The sequence below is a fragment of the Nematolebias whitei genome, chromosome 9, assembly GCF_014905685.2.
Source record: "Nematolebias whitei isolate Nwh7 chromosome 9, NemWhi1, whole genome shotgun sequence".
In the NCBI taxonomy this organism is placed as follows: Eukaryota; Metazoa; Chordata; class Actinopteri; order Cyprinodontiformes; family Rivulidae; genus Nematolebias; species Nematolebias whitei.
This window is the reverse complement of record NC_056506.1, coordinates 45,916,886-45,933,982: the sequence shown is the minus strand read 5'-3', so window position 1 is coordinate 45,933,982 and position 17,097 is coordinate 45,916,886. Positions and strand designations below refer to the sequence as shown.

Below are 17,097 nucleotides of genomic sequence, written 5' to 3'. Positions count from 1 at the left end.
ACAGGACCATGCTGCTAACAGGACCATGATACTGGCGGGACCACCTTACTAATAGAACCATGCTGCTAACAGGACCAGGATACTGGCGGGACCACCTTACTAATAGAACCATGCTGCTAACAGGACCACGATACTGGCGGGACCAACTTACTAATAGAACCATGCTGCTAACAGGACCAGGATACTGGCGGGACCACCTTGTTGACAGGACCATGCTGCGAACAATATTTTTATAACACTAATTTTTGTTTTTATTTTCCTTTGTTGTGTATTGTTGTCTGTAAATTATGTGTTGACCGTCTAGAACAGGTCTCGCTTGAAAATGTGTTCTCGTGACTCATTGAGTCCAACCTACATGAATAAAGTTTCAATAAAATGAATAAACCTGCGAAGAACCAGGTTTGGATGAGCAAAACACACCAAGACCAAGAGCAGTTTAACAGTTTTATTGTAAATGGGAAATCTCTGGTAGAGGTCTGGGTCCTGGGCCAGGTCCAGTCTGTCAAGACAGAAGAGTTAGTGACTTTGGAATGGATCAGGAGGTGCAAGTGGATATTGGGGTTTTATCCAACCTCCTGTCTTGATGTAGAGTCTGAAGCCTTAGTCGTGCTGAAGCCGGTGACGTCACTCCTGTAGAGTGAGCTGCTGCAGCGGAGCAGATTAAAAGGACTTGAGGTCCAGAACAGGGAGATCCAGAATCATGGTCCGTGGGTCGTTGCAGGGGTCAAGCACGCTGAAGCAGAGAGTCGAAAACAGAGCCGTCTCATGATCCAAAAACGTAGTCAGAGGGGAAGACGCAGAGTCAGAAACCAAGGGCAGAAAGGCAGACAAGTCCAAGAGGGTTCAGGCAAGGCAAGGAGTCAGAAACAGGTAAGGAGTCATGGTCGAGACAAGACCAGCTAAACTGGATTTCTACTTCTGTGAAAGGTTTGAGAATCTGGCCCGGACTGAAGGGATCTTAAGTAGGGCAGTGAACAGGTGTGGTGCATGAGCTTGATTGCAGAGTGGGGCTGAGTGAGAGACAGGAGCAGGCAGAGTTTGGCAGGAAAAATAAACCAGGAGCATGGCAGGCTGTGACGGGTTAAAAGGTGACAAAAACTGCTGAACAACTCGTTAGTGAACACGTGCAAGGGAATCTCCAAATTGTCTCAGTTTCTTCAGAATGAGTCAAAACTCTCAGTGTTGTGGCAGGAACTTTGAACAAGCTCAAGAGTTTTTTTTTTTTTTTTGCAATAAACCTTATCCCAAAATAGTTGCGGGTATCTCACACCCATCTCAAACTCGTCTCAGTTTAGTTTCTGTGATTCTAGAGCTGTGTTTTGACACGTGCACAGCAGCTCTCATGTCTACATTACTGTTTGCCCTGGTAAAGCCCCCAGGCCAAGATGATAAATACAAAGTAAATCAAAAATATGTCCAAATCTCATCTTAGAGTTGACGACATCTCGTCGGTCACTTGGTTGCAAACACATTCAGTGAGACTGTAACAAAAAAAATAATAAAACTGAAGCTGAACTGAAAAGCTGCTGTTTTTAGCAGGAATCTAAAATCTGAATTAGGAAAATCTGCGATATGCAACAGTAACTGGTGCACAGTTTGTTCTGCAATACCAATCTGATCATTTACTACAATGTGACACATTTCCAGTACCTTTTAAATTACTTTTATCTGCAGATCTGAAATCATGAGGAGACGGTTTTTATTTTATGACAACGGATCACCTCGTCAAACCCTGATGGCTCACCAATTTGCTTGAAAACGATATTTTTTCTTCCAAAGTTTGATAATGATGTGCGGAGGTGATTAAACTGACAGCAGCGTCTGATGAGGGATCTGTGTAATCAGACTTTTCGCGCAGTTTAATGAAAATCGAGGCAGGTTGAGATACAAATGTTAAAGCAGAGGCTTCAGGAATGAATCCAACTCATCCGATCTGACCCCCCACCACCTCTTTAATAAAACATGCTGTCGTTGTTAGCAGTTTTTCTGTTTTTGCTGAGCAAGCTCGTGCTTGTTCAGCATCAGCCTCGTCTTGCACAAATTCACAAACATCTTGTGATTCTCTGAGCCTCTGTGGCCCTCCAGACACTCCACCACAGAGACACGCTGTTTTTACTGAAGTTCAAAATAAATGAATTTATGTGTGATTTATAGCGGGGCGCTAGATGCTGGGACTCTGATTTTTGATCTTTAAAAATCAACCGGCACGCTCGTTGTTAAGACTTTCTTTGCACGTTTATATTCCCAACAAGAACTAACCTATTGATTTTTGGCAACACATTTAAAATTCAAATATCAGTCCAGTTCAAGGACTCGTTTGCTTAGAACATTTGCTTTTTATACTCTGCATCTCAATTTTTCAGTTAAGAAAATTCATTGTCATGAACTGTCCATTTTTTGATCACTAACATAACTAGAGCAGATCATCTGAGTCGTGCTTGAAGTGTGTGATGGGAATGACTCTCAGCTACAACCAACCAACATTTTTAAGCCAAAATCTGTGAAGTGGCCTGAATTGGAGCAATTTTTGTTGTTTTAAGTTAAGTTGACTTTAAAGGTTGATCAGTGTCACGAATTGTAGAGATTTAACCCAGGAGCACAGAGAAACACGAGTTCAAATAAAACTTCAACTTTAAAATGTATTAAACAAAAGGTAAATGCAATAAAAATACAAATGACAACTTCAGGAAATGTGGAGGCGCCACAGAGGTGAAGCAGACATGACATGGCAGAAGTCACATCGTTTCCAGTATCGACCTTTCCTCTCTAGCCCTGCTAGAGAAACAAGTTGTCACTAATCTGGGAGTGAAAATGGACCTTAAAACAGTCGTGTAAACATGATTCATAAATCTTCTTTTTTTTTTCAGTTGAGGTGACTGTCTAAATTGAAGCCCACACTGTCCAAAAGTAATCTTGAGATAGTAATCCATGCTTTCATAACATCCAGACTTGATTACTGCAGTGCGCTTCTGTTTGGAATCAGTCAGACCTCCATTGAACATTTACAACTGGTTCAGAATGCAGCAGCCTGATTTTTAACTGGTCCAGGCAAAAGAGAGCATGTTACACCAGTCCTGGCCTCCCTGCACTGGCTCCCAGTTCACTTTCAAATTCATTTTAAAATCATTCTGTATGTTTTTAAAGCTCTGAACAGTTCTGCCCCCTCTTATCTCACTGATCTGCTGCAGCCATACGTCCCACAGTGCTCTCTGAGGTCAGCAGATGCTTTTATTGGTTCCAGGTACTCGTTTTAAGCTCAGAGGTGACAGGGCTTTCTTGCTGCAGGTCCAAAACTGTGGAATAACTTAATGCATATCAGGCAGGATTAGTCTCTCACTGCTTTTAAGTCTCGTTTAAAAACGTGCTTTTATTCCCAGGCTTGTGACAGTGTGTGAGTTGATTTTAACGTGTCTGTATTCTATAATGTTAGTCACTTAGTTCTTATCTTTATCTATTTGGTTCTATGCATTTTATCCTGTGTCCTTTGCTGGTTTTGTTTTTGCTGTGCAGCACTTTGGTTGGCCTTGTTGCTGTTTTTAAGTGCTTTACAAATAAAGTGGTATGGTATGGTATGGTATGGTATGGAATATGCACAATGCCAGGCTGATATGAAGTAAAAAATTGAGACTTTATGGCCGGGGCTGATGAGAAGATTTGACACAGCTGGGCAAAATGACAACGAGGAACATGTGAGAGTGGGCGGGGCAGCTGAGGAGCAGAATCTGACTGGGAAAGAGGAACAGATGGGACATGAGACACTGGGATAAATAAAACCGAACTCATAAAACAATAGAAATAATAAAAAAAAGAAGTAAATGAAATTTACACAAAAAAAAAAAACTCAAATGAACCAAATCCTAAAAAAAGGGGACTATCTCTTGATTAGCTCATAAAAATTTCATTACCATCTGCCCAGTGGTTTATCAGATATTTTGCTAACAGAAAGGTACACAACCATGCACAAAGACACATGCAAGAACATTTTCTGCTGTTGTCTTTCAGTGGTGGACAATATTTCTAAGCATATTTTTTCCACTTGAAGTTCAGTGAATTTAAAAAAGAGCAGCAGAGGAGACAAAGTTAAAGATCAGAGACAGAGCTGCTTCGTGTATTAATATCAGTTCATTCCCTTCGTTTGTGTTCTCATATTGATTCCTATTTCTGACTTTTCTTGTCAATTATGCTGCTCTAATGATTTTTGTTCTTCCCAGGGAGACACTTGATTATACAGTCTTTTCCTAGTCTAACCTCCTACAACTTAATATTTGTTCCAGTAATCAATCCAAATAAAGAACTAGATTATTTTATGTTGTCCTCCGGTTTATAACTTCACTTTCCATTTGTTCATTTGAGCATTTGCAGCATTTTTATCTGGCTGAAGCCGTTTGTTTCTCCGTGTACTTGCAGTGAAATGTCCAAAGCGTTTCTGTCATTTTCCAAACTTTCTGTTTTCTCTCTAAAGTTAACTTTGCTGTTCGCAAACAAACATCTTATACATTTTTAATAGATTATTGTATTCAGCTCTTTCTACCCCTCCTTCTCCCAGCAGAAGCTTTTCTTCTCGGTTCTGTGGGGGATGCAGAAATGTATCACTAATTTGGGTCTGCTGGTGCTCATCTATCATTAATGAAGCGTCTCCGGGTTCCCTCTGTAGTTTTTCCGATAACATATTTGGCCCCAGTTTTGCTGTATGGATGTATTTATTCAGTATACCCCAGTGAGATGAGTGATGGTGACCTCGCAGTGATCCTCCCGGCAGGATGTACAGAGAATGAAACTATGAAAATATTCATAGCAGAAGAAAAACTTTTCTTACCAGAAAACCTTTCCTCCTTTGTTTCAGGCAGGAGTTTATCTTCAGAACCCAGACGTCTTGCATCACTCGGCACCCTGTTGGATGATCAGCACTGGCACTACGTGGCTGTGGAGCTGCACGATCTTCATCTCAACCTGACTGTGGACAAACACACAGAGAGCCTGCAGATCCCTGCAGACTTCCACCACCTGGACATACAACAGGTGTGATGACATGAACATAAACAAGGAGATCAAATGTGGAAAAACTTCCAAACGTTACCAAATGACCGACGGGATGTTTCCTGAAACTGTGTGACTAATACTTTGCATGTTGCTGTTTCCCAACAGCTCAGCGTGGGCGCAGTTCAGCATCTCACTTCACAGAAATCAGTCAAGAGGAACTTCCACGGCTGCGTGGAAAACCTGCTGTTCAATGATCTCAACCTGATTGAACTCGCTAAACTCAGCGACCACAAAGTTACTGCCGTCGTAAGTTCTTCCTCTTCTTGTAGCGTTTAGCTCTGACCCAGATAGGAAATGACCAAAAAGAGCAACTCCAAGAGCAGCGGAAGATTTAACTATGTTTATTTACAAGAAGTGAATAATAAGCAATATGATGAAAATCATCGGGGAGAGACTGTAACCCTGGAGAGCAAGGATCAGAGTTAGTAGGAGGTTTAGATCCTTAGGAACGATTTGATGTCCAGTAAATCTCTTCCTGTTGGAAGTCAAGGTTGTCACAGAAGCAAAGGTCTGAATGGTTCCAGTAGAAAGGAGTGAGGCAGTTCCAGAGCAGTGTTTCCCCTAGTTAGCTTGCCATGGCGGGGTGCTCATCTCTTCCATGATTTTTGCTGATGGGGTGGGGATGGAGACATGACTGAGCGCAGCCTGTACTAACAGTTTTTGAGCGGGGGCAGGGGGCGTTCAACATGAGGGAAGAGGCAATGTGAGTGCTGCCTTGGGCTTTTTAGCTAGAGAGCCTGTATTTTGCGCCGCTACCTTAGTGATATGTCAGTGCCGGGTGGGGGTGGGAGGGGCAAGTTCAGTTTGGTAGGCGGGTGCTCAGTTCTGTTGATGGGGTGGGGCACCTCGCCTGTATAATGGTAGGGGAAGCACTGCAGAGAGATACATATGCTGGTGGGCAAGTGGTAGAAGGCAAGGATGGGTGATCACAAGGAGGCTTGAGAAGATGCCAGGGAGGTCCAAGGCACAAGAGGAACGTAGGAGTCAGTGCTACAACATGTAGGATATAGATATTAGTTTTCACAAATCACAAACAGTAAACGTAAGATCAGGAGCACAACTACTGGTCGGCAGATAATGCACCAGCGTCGTATCGAAGTCATCTACTGCCATTTAGACCCCTGCATCTCGTTAGCAGAATGGTCCACAGGTGTGTGCTTGTTGGCACCATCTGATGTGGAAAAGCTGCAGGACAAAAACTAGAAATCCTACAACAAAAAGGTTAAAACGTGTCATCTGGACCAGTTTCTTTAAGGGAGAAACGTTTGGTCCCACATCCAGAGGACTTCCTCAGTCTGCAGCCTGCCAACTAGATCTGACCCATAGGTAGCCTTCACTGCAGTGTTTCAAGCCAACCTCCGGTTGGAATCTCACAAGTAGGTTTTTAACCAGTGGTGTAGTCTACGTGATACGCGGGTAAACGGAGTATACCCACTAGAAAATCTTAAGAATTCCAGTATACCCACTTAAAAGTGCCCAATGATATATGGCATATCATTAGGTACGTATCATTGATACGTTAAACGGCAGTTAAATGCTTCCGTAACAATCTACTTGTATGCAGCGCTTGTTTATTACATTCACTTATCCAGCGAATTATTGTATAATTCTGTATTTACTACTTAATACTTGAACATGTTTTGCTTTGATATTGTTTAATAAATTCTATAACATGTTTTTAAATACAAAGCCAACAAAGTTTCTTGTACATTTATTCATAAGCATCAGAGACATTTGGAAATGTTCATTTGCTAACTAAATATTTAACTTGCAAGTTAAATGTTTAGTTTGTATATTAAACATTTAGCTTGGACATAAACATTTAGTTTGCAAACTAAATATTTAGCTTGTAAATTAAATATTTACTTTGGAACTATGACATTTATAAATGTATGAGTAACATGGTGAAAATATGACTTTGAAAAAAAAAGTTTTTTCTTATGCGAGGCAAAATAAACCAAATTATTGCTGTTAATTTTTGACAGTAATTTAACAAATGGCACCTCATAATACTCTACAAAGGGTCAAACCTTTACAGCGTACTTTGTTTTATCTCCCATTTGTGCAAATAAATAGTAATAAAATAACAGATACTTGTAAATGCTCTTAAAATAAATGTGAAATCATAAAGCGGCTGCAGATTTAAACATTCAAAATGAGTGTCTGTTATTTTTGTTCTAATACATAATGTTACTTTTTATTCAAACGCATTCATTACTCATATTTTTACTTTATTGCGTCCTCTTGAATCCGGTTTTGTTTGAGAAATCTTGCTTTTACTTTTCAGAAACTGCAGTTGGTTTCATGTTTGTCGCTAGATTGATTTTAGTCAAAACAATGAAAATGAGTTTATTTCCGTTCCTAATTATCGCAGTAAGACCTGCAGGTTTTACAGACATCAGCGGAGGAAGCTCGTGGAGGAGACGAGTTGAGGAGTTGCTGCAGGGTCCATTAAAGCTCTGAGTGAAGAGAATAGATGTTATGAATTTCCAAAGGAACTTCTTGCAAAGTTATGGTCACCTTAACTACGTAGCTCCTCTCATGGCTCAGAGAGGGAGAATAAATATAAAAAGATCATGTGTAAGTGGAGGAGGGCTCTGTCACTGCTGTGGTTGTCAAGGTAATTTTTTTACTTTATTGTGGAGCAGCTCGTCCCGCTCTAACAAGAATTATTGTAGATCCTTTTAACTGCACCACAAAGGGCCTTTAGATGTCCTCTGTGCTTCTGCAGCTCTGTAAACCCAGCAGCATGACTGCAATAAATTACTGCTGCAGCTTTAGCAATAGTGCCGTCATTGGTACCAAAAAACAATAAACGGTAACACAGATGTTTGATACTGCACAGTACTCTTTATTGTATTGTATTTTTTTATCTTGTTTGCCATCAAGTGAGGTGACTTTGGTATTTTCTTTCTTATCTAATCCGAAGCTTTGCTGCTATCATTATGTTAATACCGATGTCCTTTTTAAGGAGACTTGCTGATGAAATCACCGTGACATGAGGTCACGTCGACACGCCCTCTGCAGCTGATTAATATTCATGTTTTCTGTTGTTCCATCTCTCCTGTAATCATTTTTGCTGTCCACCCTCGTTCTTTAAGCTGCACGTTTCTCTCTCAGGGCAACGTGACCTTCTCTTGTCCCGAGCCCGTTTCTGTGGCTGTGACGTTCCCCGGCCCCCAGAGTTTCCTCCAGCTGTCGTCGTCTCCATCAGTGGGTGCGTCCATACGGTTTCAGTTCAGGACGTGGAATGAGGCAGGGCTCCTGCTCACCTTTGACCTTCTGCAGCGTGGGGGCGTGGTCTGGTTGCACCTGCACGAGGCCAGAATCCATCTGCAGGTCCACAAGGGAGGCAAAGTGGTGCTGGAGCTCAGTGCAGGTCAGACTTCAGTCTTTCAATCACATGCTCAAATACAGAAAATATTTAATTTCATGGCAGCCCATGCAACAAAACATCTAATAAAGATCTTTGTCCACAACTCCCAGCAGCACGACTAATAAAATCTGTAAAGATTATAATAGTGCATGTTTTAATATTTAAGGTTTTACATGTTGCGCATGATGACTTTTAAACTACATATCATTTGTTGAAATTTCAGATTATTGCATTTAAAGATAACTCCTTTCTCCTTTGAAGTTTTTAGCAAAGCCCGCAGCTACTTGTCTTTATTTAATGAACGGTGATATCATCTTGTTGAGATAACTTGAATATTTTATTGGGAAATCATAAATTAATGTGTTGCCTCCTGCTGAGACAAGTCAGCCTTAACTTTACAATGACAAAAGTAACTTTAATGCAACTTACAGTTTATCTTTCCTAAACAACAAATACATTTTAATCAAAAGAGGCGTGTAATTTTTATGTTACTGTAATAATTGGATTTCTGTAGCCTGCAAGTTAAGTAGGAAAACTTGTTTTAGAAGGACGTCTAAAATAAGCATTTTTAAATTATTTAACAAGCAGCAATCTTTTAAAAGTTTAAATAATATTAATCCAAGCTCTAAAAATAATAAATTTTTGCTGAAAAGCTTTAAAGTTATGTTTCACATGGACAGAAGCTACTTGGTGTTGGTAACGTTAGCTCAGCTTTAGACAGCAGCAGGAGAAGACGTATTTCAATTTGCTCTTGGCAGAGCTGTTTTTTCATACCGTATAAACGCAGGGACATTTTCAGAAACTTGTACCGTATTTTCCGCCGGACATGTCGCACCGCCCTATAAGTTGCATTAGTTCAAAAATGTCTAATAAAATGAAAAAAATCCATAAACATGTCATTTTGCCATATACGTCACATCTATTAGGCGTCACCGCTGACAACCCAGAGATGTCGGCCAAATCCAGAAATGTGAGCCGGTGTTGTGCCAAAAATCGATTGGCTGCCAAATGGTGGACGCAGGAGCGTGCACGGGAGAATTTTAACAAGTTTAACACTTAAAAACAATTGTTTGTTTGCTCGACATAGTGAAGGTGTGTCTCAGCTGAACTTTTACTTAATAAATGCACTTCAATGGTTAAATCAGCTGCATTTCTCCGGGGCGGCGCAGCAAAATGAAGCTGATTTGATGGTTGCTCCATATGAGCTGGACAAAAATGGTATATGGCAAGCCAACTGTGTCATTAATAGCTACTTTTACCTATGACATGACACAACAGCATGCCATAATACTCAAGTGCCATCTAGTGGCTGAAAATGGTAGTGTTCAATATTTTCAGTCAGAATGAATGAAAACGATCATGTCTCTGCCAAAAATTAGTTTATAAATATGGGAACAAAACAAAAATACATTACCTTGCCAAAAGTATTTGCTCACCTGCCTTGACTCACATACAGTATGTCGCTTCGGTGAATAAGTCGCAGGGTGTGCAAATTTCAAAAAGTGACTCATAGGGCAAAAAATATGGTAGTTTAAATGTCTCAGTTTGTGTCCTCGTGAGCAGGAATGTAACGACAGCCGAACGTGCCATTTCACAGATGAACCGTTTAATGTCGTCTTTTGTCCCTTTTCTTTGTACCCACATTACATTTATATAACAAAACTAAGATGCATGTCAGAATACAGCTGCTAATGCAGCTGGAGCAGAAACAGATTCATGTCCCTGGGTGTAATTCATGCAGAAATGTTGGTGGATTATTACGACAGACTGACTAAAATGCACATGAAGAGGCACGGTCAAGATCGTTGTAAATGAAACAGACATTTATATTTTTTATCTTAGACAAGTGCAGAACATTTACCCCAACAAATGTGATAAGTTCATAATAAAAAATCTAGTATTTAAACTGATCTCTGAGCAGCACGACATCATAAAATGATCAAAGTCTTTTTTTTTTTTATCAAACCACTGCCACTAACATTATGGAGAAGCAGATAATGAAATATTGATCTATTCCTAACAACATTCAGATAAAAGCTGACACAGCCTCGTGTTTGTTACGAGTCAATCACGCAGAGGATGATGTTGCCTTCTGCTGCTGTTGCTGCAATTGATTTGTGCAACTATACAGTATTCCTTTAAATCCCGTCTTTCACTGAGAGACGGGATTTAAAGCAGACTAAACAGAAATGTAGCGCATGTCTCACTTGCTGTGGATGGGACAGAACGTTTGATTCGTTCAATATTCAAGTGCAAATGTTAGTTTTTAAATAAAATCAGTTACAGATTTTATTTGATCTGCAGCCATGAGCACATGATAATATGTAACTGTATTCGGGGTTGGTTAACGAGCATCTGTCTGGCAGGTTCTGCTCTCAGTGACGGTCAGTGGCATTTGGTGGAGCTGAACTCCAGACGAGCTCGCTTGACCCTCGCTGTGGATAAAGAGGAAGGAGAGAACGCTCAGGCCGGCCCGTCTCTTCCTGTCGCTGCAGAAAGTCGCCTCTTTTTTGGTGGTAAGAGGACGAAAACTGTTATCTCTATCCAACAATCAAAACATATCAAGCATCAAACTGCTGAAGATGAAGCATTTAATTCAAATAGCTGAGTAAAAAGGTATTTTACAATAAGAGACAGAGTCTGTGATGCAGGTTTTATCTTTGTCAATATTTGGGTTATTAATGATCATTTTCAATTTTTAAACGCTTTAAACACAAACAGTGCTGAGCAAATATTTCAGTTTACCTCTTGAGGTCTATTTCTTTCGTCATTTTGCTTTACATTGTTCGTAGTGTGAATGCTGAGTCAGCATACTTGGTATAGCTTTACCTTTTTATGTCTTTTGCTACTTTTAATTTTTAGCTACTATTTTGCTTCTTTTAGGTTTTATCCATCATTCTGTAACTTTTAGCTTCTAGTTAGCCTTTTAAAACTTCAGTTTTGACCAGAATGTTGCAACTTTAGTTTGTTGCTGCTTTTACCTGGTGTTTTGCTCATTTTAGCACGTCCTTTGCAACAACTTTAGCTAGTGTGGTGCATTTTTTTAAAAAACCTTTAACAGTTCAGCCTTAAGATTGTCGGCAAATGTTTGCAAAGCTTTTCAAGAACGGGTTTCGGAAGGACCAAAGGATGCAGACTGGAACACGAGGGCTAGAGGACAAAGCTGGACTTCGTTAACAAAAAGAAACAGGTGACAGGGCAAGAAGACATTTAAAACTGAGACCAAACCTTTGAGGAGCGCAGGAGGAACAAGCAGACAAAGAAACAGGCAGATCAACAGATTGACAGGCTGATGAGTGACGGTGAACCAAACGTAGAAGTTTGGCTGTGAGGAACATGAGGAACAAAACCAACAAAGTCCATGCTCGATAATCCAGGTATACAATCCAACAATTTTCGTCAGGTCATCAAAAAATAAAAGAAACTGTCCAGATGACCTGACTGACAACTGTTGGATTGTAAACCTGGATTATTGAGCATGGATTTTTTTGGTTTTGAACCAGTTTGACATGACTGTCGACGAGGGAGAGGGCCGGCACCGGAAGAGGGGCTGTGCCAAAGACACCATCTTAGCACCAACAGAACTGGTTTGTTCCACTTTGGAGTAAGTTGTTGGGGGAAGAACCAGTTTTGTCACTGACTGATGAAGCCTTCTGGATGGAAGGTGAAACCTTTCAGCACAAAAAAAGAAACTGTCCAGATGACCTGAGTGAACATCGCTGAACGTGAGGACCAGCTGAGAATTGGAGACTGAGGGCAGGAATGACTGAATGTAACTCTGGGAGAGGCCGAGAAACTAACGACAAAAATCTCTAAATAAAAAGGAACAACATGATGAATTAAATTTAAACATGATACCAAAAGGAATTAAACAAAATCTACCCAACAACAAATACAAAAACCGAGGAGCACATCATTACTCTTAACTATTAATTTATATATATATTTATATATATTTTAAACGGATCCTCTTCATCCCAGGTTGTCCTGCTGAACACGGCCGGGGATGCAGAAGCAACTTTAACACCTTCCAAGGCTGCATGCGTTCCTTCACTCTGGACAACAAACCCGTGGATTTGATCCTTGTGCAACAGAAGCTGTTGGGGAACCACAGCAACCTTCTGATTGACATGTGTGGAATCATTGACAGGTGTGTAACCAAACAGACTGGATGGCGCAGTCGTGTTCCTCGTAGCTTCTTATTAAACCTAGAAATTCAGGAGGTGACGTGAGAACATGTTCAGTCTTAAGCAGGAGATAAGTCCGTTTGTTGTGATGAAGGCACAGTTTCAGCTGGTTCTGGAGGAATCCAGTATTTTAGCTGTTTTCCATCAAACTAAACTCAATAAAACTTTACTAAAACATAAATTAACGGACATGAAAAGTTTTCAGCAGCCCACTTTATGAGACTGAATAAACTGTGCCATTTTCTGCTCAGACTTGTTACCAGTAAAGTCTTAATACTTCCTGTTTGTACTAAAACCTTGACTTTACTGGTGCTTACTGGTGCCTAACCATTCAACAGTCCTGATGTGACGTAAACTATTTCACCTCATCAAGACCAACTTTATACATTAGGTGGAATGACTGAGAGGAGTTTGACTAAATCTTGTGTAAAATCAGAAGCCTTGAGGCTCAAAGGAGAGCTGTCAGGGATTATCAGATTTATTTAGTTTTGCCTCAGCGCTGATCACTTTTGTTGTGATGAGGTTCGTTTTAATTAGTTTCATAAGGATTTACAACAAACACGGTGAGCAGGCGACGCTGCTTCAGGAGACACTTTAAAACCAGCAAGGACGTTTGTGTTCGACTCAGTATTGTCTGGAAGAAACATTTCAGTTGGAAGAGCTGTTGACTCTCAGCGAGAAGGTTGTCGGATCGAATCCCAGCCGGGGTGGTCTAAATTGTCTCTAAGTGCGAGTGAGAGTGAATATTTGTCTTTGTGTGTCCCTGTGATGGACTGGAGACATGTCCAGGGTGTCCCCCGCCTCTCTTACAGCCACTGCTGGATATGGACACCAGTGACCCCCCCGTGACCTGAAAAGGAAGAAGCGGGTAAAGACGATGGATGGAACCAAATTTAAATTCTCTGCATCGTCTTTCTGACTAAAACACAAACATTTCATTAAAGTTCTTGAAGCTGGTAAGTTTATGTGAATTTTCATCAGTCAGTCGTCCGTAGAGGAGAACGTCAACTCTAAGTCTGCCCTTCAGTTTTAAGGAGTTCTTTGAAAAACTTCTAATTGAGCCTGTAGCGTTCTGTTAACAGATTTTGATTTTGGCAGCTTTTTATGTTGCATGTGGGAAACTTGTCAGTGTAATTCATTTTAATTCATTTATGTGACTGATCCCGTGTGGGAGGGGCATCTTTATTTGTCTTGTGTTCTTTATGTTTTATATGTTCGAAATGAACAATTAATAAAAAGACTGATTAAAAAAAAGAAAAACTATTAATAGTCATGTTAATTCACAGAAAGACGAGCGACCCGACCTCTTCCTTGTCACATCTTTAATGTTTGTAACCTGGAGATGAATCCCAACATGACATCTTGAAACAGATTTCAATTTTTAAACTGTATTTTCACAAGAAAAGGAAAGATTACGCTTTTTTTTCTTTCTTATAAAACTTTATTCACCAATTCGTGTACATAAAACAAATATTGCAGACTAACAACAATTAAATAAAATAAAAAAAAACAATGAAATTGTTTAACATATGGGTTGCTTTCCTTTATTTTTGGCAGTTATTTTCTTATTTGCATTGTTATTTTCTTATTTTCTAATAGTCCTTGATTATATTCTTTAGGTATAAGCGGAGAAGAGAGAGAGAAAGAAAACAAAAAAATATAATTATATGTCAACAGAAAGAGTAAACAAATTAAATAGATGAAGGATAACTAAGAGACACTTTATGTAATCTTATTATTAAGTTCTCCCCCTTGACCTCAAACATCACGTACTTGCTGCCGTATACGTCGCATCTTTTATGCGTCACCGCTGACAACCTGGAAACGTGGGCCAGTATTGGCGGCAGCAGGAGGACTTTAACAAGATTAACACTTAAAGACAATTATTTGTTTGCTCAAAATTATAGTAAAAGTGCGTCTCAGTTGAACTTTTCCTTAAATGCACTTTGACGATGAAATCCGCTGCATTTTGCCTGGATGGCGCAGCGAAACGCAGCGGATTTGACGTTTGCTCCAGGAGCTCCGGTGCGAGACGAAGGTGGCTCTGTATGGCAAGCCAAGTGTCTCATTAATAGCCACTTTTGCCTATTAATGCGACACTTGGCTTGCCATATTGCTCGAGCGCCCTCTAGTGGCTGAAAATGGTAATGTAAAAATATTTTCCATGTCAGAATGAATGAAATCATAAGATCTCAGCCCCAAAAAAATGGGTTATAAATATAAAACACATAAAACATAAATAAGTTGCTTCGCTGGATAACTTGCAGGGGATGCTAATTTATGCAAAAAGGTGCGACTTATACGCGAACAATATGGTGTGATGCAACTTTATCACTCCTTCAGATGGAGACTTGTCTAATTTTTTTCTCCCAGTGTCCGCTCACCGCTCAATAGTTTATGGGCCATTTGAAGCTGAAGCTCCGGGGCATGTATGATAATATATATATATATATATAGTTTATGAAGCTTTGTGTCGGAGCTTGATTCCTTTGACAAATGTCACATGAGCGACGACGTCCGAAGCTTCAAAAGTGCCAAAACTAGGTCACTGCTTTGGTACCACATTGTTTAGGAAGTAAATCACTGACTGGTGTGTTTTAGTGACGCAATACAACAAATCAGCAAGTAACATTTAGCCCGACATGGAGCCAACGAGCTTGATGCGTTTTATGTGTTTATTTCATCAGTGCATAAGCACTTTTATCCCAAGGAGAGAAAAAAAATCACTATTTGTATGTAAGTTACAATCTGATGTCACAACAAATATAAACTGGTTCTTTAGTCATTTGGGAGGCAGGAAACCTGCAGCACAAGCAAACTGGTGTGTTGTGAATTAAATGTGATTTTTTTAAATTTTTTAATCTGTTTACAATCATCAAGAAGTCAAAAGCAATGAGGGATCATGCCATGTTTTAACATGTTCATTCATCCAAATTATTTATTCATCAAATCGCCATCGCTTTAGTCTTCACCTACAAAAACAATGTTCAAAGCACCAAAGTGACAGCCCATGTCGTCTGGACAACCACGGTGAAGCGGTTCACTTCATGCTGTGGTTTCAAGAAACCGCACGACCCAAAACGGAAGAAGCAAGTAAAGATAATGGATGGATGGATGGATGGATGGATGAATGGATGAATGGATGGGTTTCAAGCAGATCTTTATACTTTTGACCACGATGTTGGCAAAGAGGACAGTGTTAAAAAGTTTTCAGTAATGAACCCTTTTTCATAACAAGCTTCAGTGCTTCAGAAAAGCTTCATTTGCCCATCACTACAGCTCACTTTGGATTGACAGATGAAGGTGGAGGAGAAGAATTTAGGAAATAAAATGACTATAGAGACCCATCATGATGTGCAAGTTATTTATTATTAACCTTTATTTAACCAGGTAATTCCCATTGACATCACAGATTCTGGTTTCCAAAGCAACCGAATGGTTTTGGGCTGGGCAAAGAAATTGGAGAACCTTGGAAAGACCCACTCAAACATGCAAACTCTACACAGAGAGACTCCTCACCCAAACCTTGGGCGTTCTTGTTGTAAGGCAGCAGTTAAACCACCATGCTGCTCTTGTTACCAACATTTTTGTTGACGTTCATTTGTGCATCGCTTAATGAGGGGGTTGGATCTGCAGGACCCCAAGCCCTTGGACACGCATTAAATTACTAGAATTCATATGTGCAGCCAGAAGTTGAAGCTGGAGCCATTAAAGCCGGCCCACAGGGTGGCCCCAGTGCAAGTCTGAAGTCCTGCCCCTCTATATAAACAATTTGACTTTGCTCTTAGTAAAATAAAATGAATACACCTCTGAAAGTTTTTTCAGGTGTAGACAAGTGATTATTACTTTGCTGTTGCATGTTCAAATACTCCTTTCTCTAATTATTTTAGCTGTTTTATGGTTAAAACAATGCTCATCTTATGGAATAATTGTGTGCAGGAAAGTGGGTGGGGCTTAAACCTGGTGTGCAAACACTGGGCCAAAAAATGCAACATGGCAGCTTCTGTAAAATGAGTCCGGTCGACTTCAATTCCTAATAACTATAGATGGCAGGAACACAGTCTTGTATTTTAATATGTTTTTAAGGTCAGTACTTTGAACCGTGGAACTCATTTTGTTGATTTTCCCAAATGTAAATCAACTTTCACTCTTATTTTATCTTTTAATGAAGAGAATTTTGCAACATTTTCCATTAGGACACCATCTTTGCACAGAAATTTGAGTTAGAAAGTGAAAATGCACAACAGATTACCAGGAGTGGGGTTTGAACCCACGAGGGCTGATGCCCATTGGATCTTAAGTCCAACGCCTTAAACACTCAGCCATCCTGGTGTTGACACAATGAAGTGTGCTCAGATGCAAACAACTATATACTGTATATGTATGCATCTATTTCCAGATTGGATGGATGGATGGATGGATGGATGGATGGATGGATGGATGGATGGATAGATAGATAGATAGATAGATAGATAGATAGATAGATAGATAGAT

The 17,097-nt window shown here is 40.1% G+C and overlaps 1 protein-coding gene and 1 non-coding gene across 2 annotated transcripts in view; one reads left to right on the top strand and one right to left on the bottom strand.

Moving 5' to 3' along the window:
- The window catches only part of LOC119414298 (contactin-associated protein-like 4), a 146,300-nt gene that overhangs the window by 65,598 nt on the left and 63,605 nt on the right, over positions 1-17,097 (top strand). Inside the window, exons 6-10 of the mRNA XM_037681392.1 lie at positions 4,844-5,019; positions 5,146-5,286; positions 8,161-8,419; positions 10,783-10,932; positions 12,398-12,566. Coding sequence (XP_037537320.1) covers positions 4,844-5,019; positions 5,146-5,286; positions 8,161-8,419; positions 10,783-10,932; positions 12,398-12,566 — 895 coding nt within the window. The remainder of the gene's footprint in view (positions 1-4,843; positions 5,020-5,145; positions 5,287-8,160; positions 8,420-10,782; positions 10,933-12,397; positions 12,567-17,097) is intronic.
- On the bottom strand, positions 16,853-16,935 carry trnal-uaa. Its single transcript has one exon. It is a non-coding gene; the product is annotated as a tRNA-Leu (tRNA).